The 14,151-nt window shown below is 37.7% G+C and overlaps 1 protein-coding gene across 2 annotated transcripts in view; it reads left to right on the top strand.

Moving 5' to 3' along the window:
- The window catches only part of NHLRC2 (NHL repeat containing 2), a 52,990-nt gene extending 44,016 nt beyond the window's left edge, over positions 1 to 8,974 (top strand). For both annotated transcript variants that reach the window (XM_060241608.1, XM_060241607.1), the window contains exons 9-11: positions 2,410 to 2,619; positions 6,745 to 6,970; positions 8,272 to 8,974. In XM_060241608.1, coding sequence (XP_060097591.1) covers positions 2,410 to 2,619; positions 6,745 to 6,970; positions 8,272 to 8,528 — 693 coding nt within the window. In that variant the 3' untranslated portion in view covers positions 8,529 to 8,974. The remainder of the gene's footprint in view (positions 1 to 2,409; positions 2,620 to 6,744; positions 6,971 to 8,271) is intronic.
- Positions 8,975 to 14,151: the final 5,177 nt, after the last annotated feature.

Genomic DNA, 14,151 nt, shown 5'->3' with positions numbered 1-14,151 from the left:
ACTTAACTCAAAATAGAAACCTCAACGATTGGCCTGTGATATCTGAGAGCAGTAAATATTGAGACAAAAATGTAATGAATTGTTGTCTGTTTCTTTAGATGCTTCCTCAAAAAGCGCAGGTCCTGTTGTGTGATTAGGCCTAGTGATCCATATCAGATGCAGCACATTCACTTCAGTGTTAAAGAATAAAGATGGGCACAAACCAGGAAAATTCAGTTTGGTTCATGGCATGCCTGGTTTGCAAACCATGAACTGTCATGAACTATCACAAACTTTTAGGAGTTAAGCAAACCCATTTGGGTTGTGAGGTTCGTGACCCAGTAGAATGGATCCTGTGTAAGCTAGAAACACCAGACTCAGAGGACATCGCAGGCTGATGCTCCTCTACCTGCCTTACAAGTTAGTGATAATTGGATTTATGAAGGATTGGATTTACGTTATTTCCCCCAAAGAATGTGCCCCCAGGAAAGTGTTTTCTGGGAAAATGGTGGTTATTTTGACAGGTGCAGGTTCAGTAGGCTTAGGAGAGTGCAGAACAGATCCCATGCAAGCAAAAGACATAAAAGTTGCAGGGGACCTCCCCCAGATGCATTTCTACATGCTCTCCAAGTTCCACCTTCTCCTACTGCTACTTTGAAGTTCTGTAAACATTTAGATTGAATGGAGACCATCTGTCTGGAAATGTATCAGTTCAGAAACCAGCACAAGCCTCCACAAACAGCTGGAAAGTTTATGCTGGTTGACCTACATATTTCACAAACCAGCCAAAATTTGTCACAAACTTTAGTTTGTGAGGTGGTTCATGGCCATCCTACTAAATAATTTAATTTTCATAAAAAGGAGGCTTTTGTTTTTTTAAAAAAATGCTTCATTTTTTCTATCTCTCTTTTTGCAGGAATTTCAGTAAAATTTCTTGAAATCCATAACCCTTTCATAAGTGCCTATGAGATTTCCCTCTTTTTGTAAGTTAGTATAGATACTGTCTGAATGGTAATTCAAAAACTCCTTCATAAGCCTAGTAAATGACATTTGAATGTCCTGCTCTTGTTGACCTGGAATGCCTTTGTAGTGTATTTGTTTATAGTTTGTAAAATATCAGGTGCTATGAGAGCAAATGGAATGCCGCAGAAAGGGAGAACTGTTAGATATGTGTATATACATACAGACACTCTCAGTGATGATAAAGGACATGCTCAAACAGGTTTAGATTTCACCCCAACTACAAAAGTATTTTCAAGCATAGTGTTTTTTTCCACCCCCACCCACTGAATGAATAGTTGGCATTCCCTTATATGGGGGAAAGTAAAGGAGTGTGCTTAATGACAGTGTTGAGGTGGGACTAAATTCCCCCTCTTGGGCTGAGGTGGAACTAAATTCTCCATCATCTGAGAAAGCTGCCCACATAGTCCCATCACTATCTACAGGGCTTTTTTTTTTTTTAGCAGGAACACACAGAAAAGCAGTTTGGGCTTCCTTGGGGTCAGGAGGTATGGCCTAATACGTAAATGAGTTCCTGCTGGGCTCTTTCGACAAAAAAAACCCTGACTATCTATAGCCGTATCCTTGATTCAGCTTGTCTCAATCATGCCACAGCATGGAGAAGAGAGAACAGTTATGCAGGGTAGGGAAGAAGTTGACACCAATCTCACCTTCTGAAATAGGCATCTGAATATAACTGACATGCACATCAGTAAATGCAAGTTTGCACATACATTTCTATGTTGATGTGTATCTATCAAGCAACAAACATTGTAGAACAATGGCACCTTTAAAACCCATCTGGATCTAACGGATATTGTGTAAACACTGAAAATTTGGTAGGTGAAACTACAGAATAGTGTGATTAACAGGATGTCAGAATGTGACTTGGAGAGACCTATGTTCAAATCCCTGTTCAGCCTCAGAAGTCTTGATTGGATGGCCTTGGGCTAGTCATATGTTCTCAGTTCAGCCTATCTCACAGAGCTCTTGAGAGGATAAAGGTGGGAACCACATGTTCCACCTTATAGTCTTAAGAGGTGGAGTAGAATTAAAATTGTAATAAATAAAGCAAAAATGATTATACTGACATCATGACTCTGACAGCATATGCCAATCAGTTTTATTTTCTCTAATGGATCTTTCATGACTTCAGTTGAATGCACTGAGTTGTTGTTAATCATTTTAATACCTTATGCAGCTTTTTTAACAGATGTAATTTTATTATTGCTTAAATACTTTGCTTCAGACTTCCTGATTGTTCTGTCCTTAATGATCCATCCTCTTTATGATGGTTCAAGTTCGAAGAAACTAGGAGTTCAGACTTGCTGGTTCCTTCTATGATTATCACTGTTATGACCCTCATGATAAAGTTTTAAAAAATTATCTCATGATTTTAAAAGGTTGCTTTTTATTTTTTCGCCCCTGTAGATTAAATTTGTAGATCCAAAAATGAAGAATTGTGCTACACTGGCAGGTACAGGAGAAGCAGGCAATGTCATTGGCTCCAACTTCACCTCATCAACTTTTAATGAACCCGGAGGCCTGTGTGTTGAAGAGGGAGGGTGTTTGCTTTATGTTGCAGACACAAACAATCATCAAATTAAAGTGCTAGATTTAGAAACTCAGATTGTTTCACCAGTAAGTCACTGTTATAAAGCTTTATATGACATTTTTACTCAAAATAAATTATTTGAGCTGTGTCTTCTTTCATCATTTCTTAATTCAACTGTCTGGATGACATGAAACATAGCTGATGTATGTGTTCCTTGCAGTAAATGCATTCCTATGATATTTTATAATGGTCTGGCAAACAGAACAGCATTTGTGTTGAGGATATCCTGTTATGCTTAAAATAAATGTTCCATCTGTTTGAGAGGCTTGGAAGGACACTAGTGCAATTAAAATGAGCAGAGTTACTCAGAAATTTAGTATTTACTTGATGTGGAGACCAACTCCCTGCTTAGTATGTTTGCTCCGTGACTTTGATCCATGGCCTGCCCTCCCCTCCCCCCAGTAAGTCAGAGATTGAAGATAGTGCAAATTGTAGAATTCCGAGATAGCCTACTCTGGATGAAGATCTGCTCCCAATGAAGGATTTGGTGTGGAGCCTTGGGGTACTGTTAGATCTGTATCTACAGGTGGATTATTCAGATTGCATCTTCAGTGTGCCCTTACCTACCTTGGCTTGGTTTGCTAGCTCTGATGCTTCCTCAAGAAGTGTGGTCTGGCCCCAGTGTTATATGATCTTGTAACTTCCAGCCTCAGTTACTATAATGTAGTAAGTGCCCTTGAGAGAGTTCAAAACTTTCATTAGTCTAATATGCAGTGGTAAGGTTGCTTGCTGGGGTAGATTGTAGGCAGCATATTACTCCAGTATTGGACAATCTTCAGTGGCTACCTTTTCAATTCCAGTCCCAATTCAGGGGAATTTTTTTTAACCTATAAAGTCCTTTACAGCCTAGGATCTGGGCATTCAAAGAATCACCTGCCTCCATATAGTCTTGTCTGGACACCAGATTCTGCATTTGAGGCCCTTGTTCCTGTCACCATATCTTCTGAGGCAAGGCAGATGGCCATGAAGGATGAATCCTTTTTAGTGGTTGCTAAAGTTGCTCACAGGGTTGGGCAAAACTGGCTGCCCCTTTAACAGAGACTTACTGTGTGGAAAGGGGCAGCCGAAACTACATGGCATGGAGGCAAATAGCATAATCTAGTAAATAACATCCCAGCAACCTTCTATTAAAGGGGCAGGACAGTTTTTTCTCCAGGCAGCTAGAGCCTTAGTGTTTGTCCCCTAGCTTTGAAATGCCCTGTCCTGTTCCCTTGGCCTAGCATCTTTACATGATCTTTTTAAAATGGCATGTTGCTCCTTGTCCATTTTGTTGTTTGTTTGTTGCATCTGGCTGTATTTCAGATTTCAGTTGGTTGCTGCTCATGAGTTTAAATATTGTTACTCTGCTGCTTTTATTTTAAGATTTTGATTATATTTTATTTTAAACCTGTCTGAGAATTTGTTGGTTTTAGTAATTTGATGGGTAATACTTTATTAATGATTATATTTGTATTATTGTTTGTTTTTTTAAATTGTTACTGTCTCATGCGCTGTGGTGGAGAGGCATATACAAATATTTTAAATAAATAAAAAAGAGAGCTCCACAACTTATGAGCAGCCACTGAGAAAGATTTCACCCAGGTCCCTGCTAGACACATCTGTGACAGTGTGGGCTCCTGTAGTAGAAGTTCCTTGGATAAACTCAGAATATGGACATGAGCATATGGATGGAGATGGTCTTCCAGCTGAAGATGCTTAGGGCTTTAAAAGTCAAAAGTGTCACTTTGAATTTAGCTCAGAAATCCACTGGGTGCCAATGCAGTTGGTACAGAATTGGTTTAGTATGCTTATTGCAGTGAGTTCCACTTAATATTCTGGCTGCTGCATACTGGACCATCTTCAAAAGCATCACTCACATTACAGTTGCCTGATCTGAATGTTACCAGCATATATAATTTTTACACAACCTAAAGCACTTCCATATTCAGTTCAGCCAAAACACTGGTTTAGCACATTTACTATTTTCTTGAAATTATGTGAGAAGGAGAGATAGAGCTGAGCACGGCCTCCAAGTTGACAGTAACACACCCAAATCTCCAGATGATTTCCCCTCAGAAATTTATTGCAGATGCTAAAACAGTAGAGAAAAAAAGATGGAATGTTGCAGAAGTGATAGGCCAAGTGGTAGAGGAGGAAAGTCCCCAATTTTCATATTCTGAATCAAAGAATGATGAACTTCGGCAATGTCATAATAGTTTAAGACACACCACTTCTGACAAGTCACAATGTAGCATAGTGATGCTACACAGTGTCACACAATTATGCTACACAGAATCTAGGGAGAATGAAGCCAAGAATATGTATGCCCACTTTTAAGAGTCCATTTGATACTTAACTGAAATATGAATGCTTTTGTAAAATGCAGCTCCTGTTTCAGCTTGTACTAATTAAAACTGCACAGTAAATAATGAGCAGAAAGTATGATAAAAAAAAAAAATCAAACCCTTATTGTAAAGTGACAAGCAGCAACTGAATCAGGGAGTTAAAGATTTTTTAAAGGTTTGTTTTATGTACCATCTGAAATAACATAAATCATGTATGACAAGCATTCCTGAGAATGCTGTTTTATACCTGGAACACTGCTACTGAAAAGTTACTTCTGTATGCAGTACATCCTGAGTAGAAGTAATCCAGAGCAAGCAGGACTTGTTGTAACTCCTAACACTGGAGGAAAAGGAGTTCATACAGCAGAAGAAATGTTACAGTTACAACATTTTAGAATTCAGAGGATGTTACACTATTTGCATTTTAAGAATGCTTTTAATAGAATATGAACAAATGACACTGTTCTTTGACTTGAGTCAACATTATAACAGACTTCAGACTTTGTCTGTGCTTTATAAGGCAAGGCAATTCAAAGGAAAAATGTAATCATGGGAATAATGCTTGGTACCCAACCAGCGTGTGGTTGCTGCTTTCTTGGTAAATGGAAATGCATTTTTACAAAAATCTAGTATCCCTCTTAAATGTCATTCACCATATGAGTAATATGCATTTTGAGGAGGAAACATGGTTCAGAGGTTGCGAATATGCTGTGCATGCAAAGGTCCCAGGTTCAATTCTTGGCATGTTCAGTTAAGGGAACTCCATGTGTTGAAAGACCTTCCTCCTCTGCCTGAAACCCTGAAGAATAGCCAGTATTGAGTTAGATGGGCCACTGCTTTCACTCCATATAAGGCAGCTTCATATGCACAAGCTCATTTTAATTGAAATTTTACAGTTGCCAAGAGCATAGTGAAATACCCCAACCACGAAGGAGAAACTGAAAAAGTCTCATAGCACTACAAACATTTTCAGCATCTAGAACAAATAGTAGATCCTTTATCTTAAGCTGTTAGATTTAAGAACTATTTGAGCTGAGAATCTATTTAGACTACAAAGCATGTGCATCTAAACAAGTCAAAACTGCCAGGAGAAGTAATATTTATCTATCCTTTGTTTGTCATGAAAGCCGACAAATACACTGGAAAAGTCTAAACTGTGCCAGATTGTAGAAGCTCAGATTTCCTTAATAGTAAGTTGTAGTAACATCTTTTGTTTAAAACACATGATTTATGTCATTTTAAAATGAGTGATTAAATGGAACATTTCACTTTAAGACATTTGGTGTGTTTGTTTCTACCTGTTGTTCAACCAGTTTAGGATTTGATTTGGAAAAAGCTGATGTGTAACTCTTATTTCTCAAGCTCCCTCCCTGTGCATGTGCATGTGTTCCTTATAGGGAAGTCCATATGAGCAAGATCTTCCTTGTTTCTGATGGTGTTAAGGAGGGACTGCTGTGTATATGGGATCCATTGAAAGAACCTGCTCATAAAATTTGGGGGTGGCTTATATTTAGCAAGATTTCTGTGTTCATGTGGGAAAGTCTAAAAAACTTAGGACTGGCTGAAGAATTACGATTCATTACACTGAGTAGACAAACATTTAACTAAGGTTCTTATCAGTACAAATGTACTAGCTTTGGTTGTTTCATGTAGAAGTCAGTAGCTCTAAATATTCAGAAGAGGCTTATAGTTTTTTCAGGAAGAGGAAGCCCAACATGTCTAATTATTAATTTTTTTCTTTCACTCTTCTAAAGGAAAAAAAATCATATTTTCAGATTAAAATGCAATTTCTTTCAAAACGAACTTCCCTTTCTATTTCTTTGATAGCTACTTCTTGTAAATGCAGAAACAGTGGAAACCGTAGATGGACCAGTTGTGCAAAAGGGTGCTACGGCAAGACTACCAAAGCTGCCTAAATCTGCTCCAAATGTTCAGCTGCCTTCCTTGGCTGTAAGCCCTGGCCAAGCACTTCAGTTCATGTTAAAACTCAGCCTTCCTCCAAATACCAAGCTGATTGAAGAAGCACCTAGTTTATGGTTTCTTACATCAGAAGGTAAAGAGCTCCTATTAAGAACATATATATATACTTAAGTAGATGTTTGCAAAATTCTGTTAGTATCGCAAGGTGATTGTCACAGTAAATTGATTTTTAAGATTGTAAGCTACAACCTAAACAGAAGTTAGTATTAAATACACAATGATCTGATACTCTCCAAACACTTTCCAGTGTCTACAGAATCAGCAACTGACAGAGTTTGTATAGCAATTATTGACTGGTTTCTCATCCAGAGGTGGGGTTAGCATTCCTAAAATTCAGCTGTGGTTACAACCTTATAACAAAATACATGGTACTGTTTACAAACTTAGTTCTAACTATATTGTTAGAAAATATACTGGAATCACTGGGAACAGAAGTCATGTAGTACCACTGCACCAAAATACATAGGTTATCATACAACGTTGCTTCTCAGTACGTTTTGTTACATCCAATATACTGTTCAATATTTAGACAAAGCGAATAAACCTCGCATTTTAAACTGCTTACAACTGTATAATAGACATTAAGATTTACAATTGAAAGGTTTAATCAGTATAGCAATGGTGAGTAGACAAAGGTCTTTACAGTAATATTTACAGTTACATATACAGTTGATGAAAAAATAAGAAGCCTATCAGACTATATGGAGTTGGTACTGGTTCCCATTTCTGCTCCCCTTGTTCAGGTCTAAAAGGCTTCACAGTTCTATAAATAAACACAACATACAAATAGTACACCAAGCAAAAATTATATAACAACTCAAAATTATAATATATAAACAACAACAAAAATATGTGCTATATATTGTTGCTACATTTGCAGACTTATTAGCAGGAGCAATTGCAGTTCCAAACTATAAATGAAAAGGAAATGTTGTTAGAGAAGAAAAGCACAAAAAAAGGAAACACCTAGCATTTTCTGTATATTATACATACGACATACCCTTTCAGATACCTAGAGTGAATAGCCAAAGAAAAAATTTTCAAAGTGGCATCCATCTACAAGAATTAATAAAGTCTGGCCAGATTCTCCTAAAGCTTATGATATCAATGTTAAAATCCTGGCATCATCATGTTTCAATGCTTATATTTAAATGGAAATTTTTGTCATTTTGTAATCAGAATCCATGTACCCTGGTTTTACCTTCCAAATGAATTGAAGACATAATATTTGCAGGCTGGTCCTGGGCATGTGTACTGTTTTCAGCATCCTATGCTTACCAGAACATTGTTTTATAATTGTATATTCACATTATAAAGAAAATACAGCAGGCTGGTCTCACCACTAAATATTGATAGAACTCTCTTGTTTTCCAGGTAGTGAGTGGTTGCTTTATGAACAAAACTTATCTGGAGAATTTGAGGACATTACCAGACAACCTGCAATCTCATTGCAAATACCCATGGGATGCCTATCTGCTGAAGTTGTTCTGTCAGTCAAAGTGTGCCTCTATTACTGTAGCAAGGACAGCAGTGCCTGTATGATGAAAGGAATCTCATTCAACCAGCCTTTACATATAGTTAATGCTAACCAAGGCAGCACTGCTCCAGTTGAGCTAACATATGCATTTTAATTGAACCAGAGCTAAGGAAGAAGCTGCACTCTTAATTTGTACCGCTTAATGGTTTTTAATCTAAGAAGAAATTTTAAGGGAGGAGGCTTTTACTTCTGGTCTTCCAGAAAAGGGTTATAGTGGTTCAGCTACAGAATTCTTTTCACCTTGAAAGCCTAAAATATCTCCAATATGCTTCATCATATGAAATAGAAAACCTTGTGCTGAATCATGAAACTAACTCTAGCCTTTGTTTCTTTAAAGTAAAAGCAATACATCTAAAATGGGTTGGGATCACTGTGAATAGAGTGGTAATCTTGAGCAAGAATGTTAGAGAGTTTGTTTTTAGAGGTTCAGTCTTATTGATTTAACATAATACATCTGTTTGTGATCAAACCTGTTTTGGGCTAAACACAAACCTAAATGTATTTTATGCCTTCTCTTTGAATAGATTATTGACATCCTGATGTTTTTGCTTCTCTGATTTATAAACATTCATTTTTTTATCATAAGATTAGGTATTTAGAAACCAGTGTGAAATGAACCTAAAATGAGCACAGGCTTATTTAGGTAAGAGCTATTATATAAATACTTACATTTAAGCCTTATATGAAAAATCACATTGTTTCACAAGGTCTAAAAATAATGATAACAGAGCTGGCTGCATTAAGAGATAGGTAAACATCTATATAATGGCATTCTATATCTAATTGCTGTGCTCATTCACTTATCTTGGTGAAAACGAAAAAATAACAGCTTAAGGCCGAAGTTTTCATGACCCGATGGAGCTTTCTTTAAAATTTGGGCAGTAAGTACTGGGAGAGAATCAAAAAAACATTAACCATGCTTTGCATCAATACCAGAACTTATTAAAGTTTTTATTAAATCATGACAGACCTTACTAGAATACTTTCATTAGCTTCATTGTATTCTATAAAGAATTAAGTTCAGTAGTCTTATTTTGATGTGTGTGTTACTGATTAACTGTGTGTTACTTTCCCTATGAAGAAAGAGCTTGGGGCTCTTTAGCTTGGAGAAACGTCGACTGAAGGGTAACATGTTAGAGGTTTACAAGATTATGCATTGGATAGAGAAGATAGAGAAAAGTACTTTTCTCCCTTTCTCACAATACAAGAACTCATGGGCACTCAATGAAATTGCTGAGCAGTCAGGTTAGAACAGATGAAAGGAAGTACTACTTCACCCAAAGGGTGATTAACACATGGAATTCACTGCCGCGGGAGGTGGTGGCAGCTACAAGCATAGACAGCTTCAAGAGGGGATTGGATAAACATATGGAGCTGAGGTCCATCAGTAGCTATTAGCCACAGCGTATTATTGGAACTCTCTGTCTGGGGCAAGTGATGCTCTGTATTCTTGGTGTTTGGGAGGGGCAACAGTGTGAGGGCTTCTAGTGTCCTGGCCCCACTGAGGGACCTCCTGATGGCACCTGGGTGTTTTTGTCCACTGTGTGACACAGAGTGTTGGACTGGATGGGCCATTGGCCTGATCCAACATGGCTTCTCTTATATTCTTACTAGGAAGGTCTCACCAAAGCGTATGCATTCTTATTGATGGAATAACTTATTCAAGTATAAACTAAGTGCCCCCAAAATGGTTATTCACAGAAACTGCTGATTGCAAGAACTCATGAAACAAAGTTAAGTTAAATGGGTTTGCCTTTAATATTTGTTTTAATATGATTGCCATCCTTAGTAAGAAACAAAACCAAGAAAATGTCAGTGAACAAATGCATTTTTAAAATACATATTTTACGAACAGCACATTTCAAGAAACAGTTTGCATATTATACCACAGCAACATGCCTCTGTAAAAGCTAATCACATTCATGTCTGTGTTAGTTTTTAATAAGCTTTGAGCAGAACTTGTTCATGGATATCCCACCTTGGTGGCCCTGTTTAGGCTGAAAGGCAAAATATAAATTTTCCAAATAAATCCCAATACCTGGAAACCAGCAGCTCAGATTATTGTGTGAGGACTTATTTTCTCCCTAAAACGTTGCTGAAAAGTTATCAAATGGTTCTCGTTAAAAGGTGGACCATATGGTGTTGTAGCTTTTCCTTCCTCCTTAAGATCACTTGCCAGCATAGCTGAGAGTTAAGAGGTCACTTGAATATCAAAAACAACAGTTTTCTTGCCAGAGCTGTCTAAGTTTGAATATTTCAAGCAGCCTTTTATCTTCCAGGCCAGCTTCTAAACTCCTTTAAGTTCATGTGTATGACAAAAAAGAAAAGAAATTCCATATCTATTAGCTATTTTTAGAAGAGTTTTTAAAAATGGGCACACCTTTTACATAGCAAGGGAGAAACAAGAGAGAAACAAAGCCTAAAAGGTACTCCCTCTTCATCCTTTACAGTTTGTTTAAGCCACCTTAGTTAAAATCATGTTTACTGCAAAGTAATAGAAACTGCATGGCAGCATTTAAAGTGTGGACTTGCTGGTACTTGGGTTTCTTTCTTATTGTGGTTATATATTCATCTTAATTTGGGGGGTTTACAAATTGTTCTGACAATTTTAAAATGCTTAATCTTTAGGGGTTTTTTTAGAAGTCCAAAGTTTACTGAAGGATAATCTATAGATTCATGAGTACAAGCTTTTTGATTGTGATTTCCTATTCAATATTGCTTGAACTTAGGCAAGACGACTTGATTAGCAAAAGAGTAACAAGGATTCATTAGCAAAAAGACTTTATTGTGGGACCAAATAGTTTTCTCCTTTCTTTTCCATGAGTAAAAGTATACAGATTGTTTTCATTAATGTGGAAGCCAATAAAGATAGGTGGTAATTTGTAACAGCAGTTGCATTCCATAAAAATGCCAGAAATTGCATCATCATTTGTCTTGTTGTCTCATTTCCATTTAGTTTGTTGGTCTGGAAAGTCTGCCTTCATGTTTAAGTAAAACTGATAACTTCCCCCCCTACTGTGAACCTAGCAGTGTGATCCTGCATTACATTGTTGCTGGCTAGTACAGAAACTTTCTATAGATCTACTTTTTGATTCTGTTGTTCTGGAGGAGGGCAGTTCATGAAAAGACCAAAAACATATTAGGAGGATTTAAGGCTATAATGATCCTCAATATTTGTAATATGAAACAAATGTAAGAAGAAACAAATTAGTTGAAGTCCTGGATATGGATGAGAGACCAAGAAGAGCCTTGCTAGATCAGAGCAAGAATCCATTAGTCCACAACCTGTTCCAAAGGTGATGTCTCTGGGATACCTAAAAATACAACATGGAGGCAACAACTTGATATTGGTAACATATAGTACAATGCCTCTGACAATGGAAATTCCATGTAGGTGGTACTGCTAATACCTGTTGACAGATATGGCATCCATATTATTTGTCTTTGAGTTTAGCAAATTATCAGTTGTATGGAATGCTTTCCTTCTCTCTGTCTTGGCTCTCCTCTCCAATCACTTTATCTAGATTACACTAACATCATGAAAAGGAATAGGGATGCTTTATTTTAGCCAATGGCAGCCTCATAAGGTAAGTCAAGAACCTAGACGTTTGAGTAGCTAAACAAAAGAATAAAATATATGTATTTTTTACAAAGTACACAATATAGATAGATTAAAATCATAGATAAAAACCATGAGGTAGTGCGTATCACATTCCATCCACGTAGCTTACAGCAACATATGGAAATTGCACGTACAGTAACTGAAATCAAAACATTGGTTACACAGAATAACTAGGGATATGCAGAACTGAATAAATACCCCAAAAATACCTTATTGGTATTTGGGGGGTATTTATTCCGTTAAATACAGATTAGAGAATCTGATCCGGCTACCAATACAGCTGAGTCCAAATAAAAGTTTTAAAAATTGGCTTTGTTTGGGCTCAGCTATACCTAATGGATGGTTTGTGCAAGAGGAGCCAGCCCCAGCTGAGGTGGTGTAAAGCTCTCAGCTTCCACTACCCCGCCTAATCCTTTCAGGTATGAGTGCAATGGGAAGAAACCTCCCCACCACATGGAGATCCTGGGTGATAGCATGTCCTGTGGTGAACTTGGCACTTCAGAGCTGACTCGGACTTGAATTGGAAAAGCCATTTAAAGGAAGTGTTCCTATTAAATGGTTTTTATTATGCAAACCACACCACAAGTGAGTCAGCTTCAAAGCAGCTTCTGGCTGAACTTTCCAGTTTGGTGTTGACTTGCATGTAACAGCTTGCATTGCAAAAGCAATTTAAAGGGAATGTGTTCCCTTTAAATGCTCCCTTATTAGAAATAATGGAGGATGGAGGCACCTTCTTCTGGGGCTCATAGAATTGGACCCCTTGTCCAATCTTTTTAATTTGGTGCCCCCCTCTGCCCCCACCCCCCAGATCCAGCCCTGTGGGCAAGAAACCCACCTTGCCCCCACTCCTTTTCTAAAAATATCTGGGTACCAAGAAAGGTGCTGGCAGGCACCACATTGGGGAACCCTGAGAAAAACAATAACATGATGGAGGAATGATGTGCTCCTGATCTCTATGCCAAAGTGATCATCCATGCTTATCTGCCATCTGGCCACCATATTACAGTTTTGTATTCTATTTAATATAGGTAAAACAGCTTATGGGTCAAATGAGTACAAGAAAGTCACAGGAATAAAATTCATTTAGTAATTTTACTTATTACATTTTGGTAGAAAGATGTTGCCTACGATATTGTCTGTTTTGTTAGAAACTATGTGCACCTGCACTGGAACAAAAAGGTTATTTTTTTAAAATGACCAGCTGTTGTAGAGATGACTATGACAGAAATTCCTGATTTGTATGCAACATGAAAATAGTCAAGAATGTTTGCCCTTTAGAGAGAGCGTTGTTTTGCACTGCTGAGGCAGAGAAATACTGTAGAAAGGTGGTACTTTAGAGCAACATATATTGGGAAGAAACCTTTCTAGTGCTTTCCATTTTTAAAGATTCTTTGTTTCACAAAATTAACAAAACTGGATGGATGCTATTGCCAGTACAACATTAGGCCTGTCTTTCAGACATACATAACCTTTATTGGCATAACAGAAAAGAAATACAAGATTCAAAGGAACTTCAAAATGGGACATACAAACCACAGTTATTTGCAAGCCTAACCAGCATGGGGTTACAACATTAGGCAAATTGTGGCAGTTTTAAAGTTGTGATTAATGTCTTAGATCCAGAGATGTGCAAACAGAAACCTAAACAGCTTTTTATAAAGAAAAAAAAAAGTAAAGGTGGTCCCCCTGTACAAGCACTGAGTCGTTACTGACCCATGAGGTGGCATCACATCAGGACGTTTTCTTGGCAGACTTCCCCAGTTATCTACACTTTCCCAGTCATTGACACTTTACCCCCAAGCAAGTTGGGTACTCATTTTACCGACCTCAGAAGGAAAGAAGGCTGAGTCAACCTTGAGCTGGCTACCTGAACCCAGCTTCCGCTGGGATCAAGCTCTGGTTGTGAGCAGAGCTTGGACTGCAGTACTGCAGCTTACCACTCTGTGCCACAGGGCTCCTTAAACAGCTTTAGGTGAATATATAATATGGTTTTAATTGGATTATTGTATGCATTTGTATCATCTCACTTCTAGCTTAAAAATCAGAAAGTGAGGATAAGCACCTGCAAAATGGTGGCTTGAAGCCTTGCACAAAT

This window comes from Heteronotia binoei, chromosome 6 (genome assembly GCF_032191835.1).
Source record: "Heteronotia binoei isolate CCM8104 ecotype False Entrance Well chromosome 6, APGP_CSIRO_Hbin_v1, whole genome shotgun sequence".
In the NCBI taxonomy this organism is placed as follows: Eukaryota; Metazoa; Chordata; class Lepidosauria; order Squamata; family Gekkonidae; genus Heteronotia; species Heteronotia binoei.
Note: the sequence above shows the minus strand (reverse complement) of the source record. Positions and strands in the feature narration are given on the sequence as shown.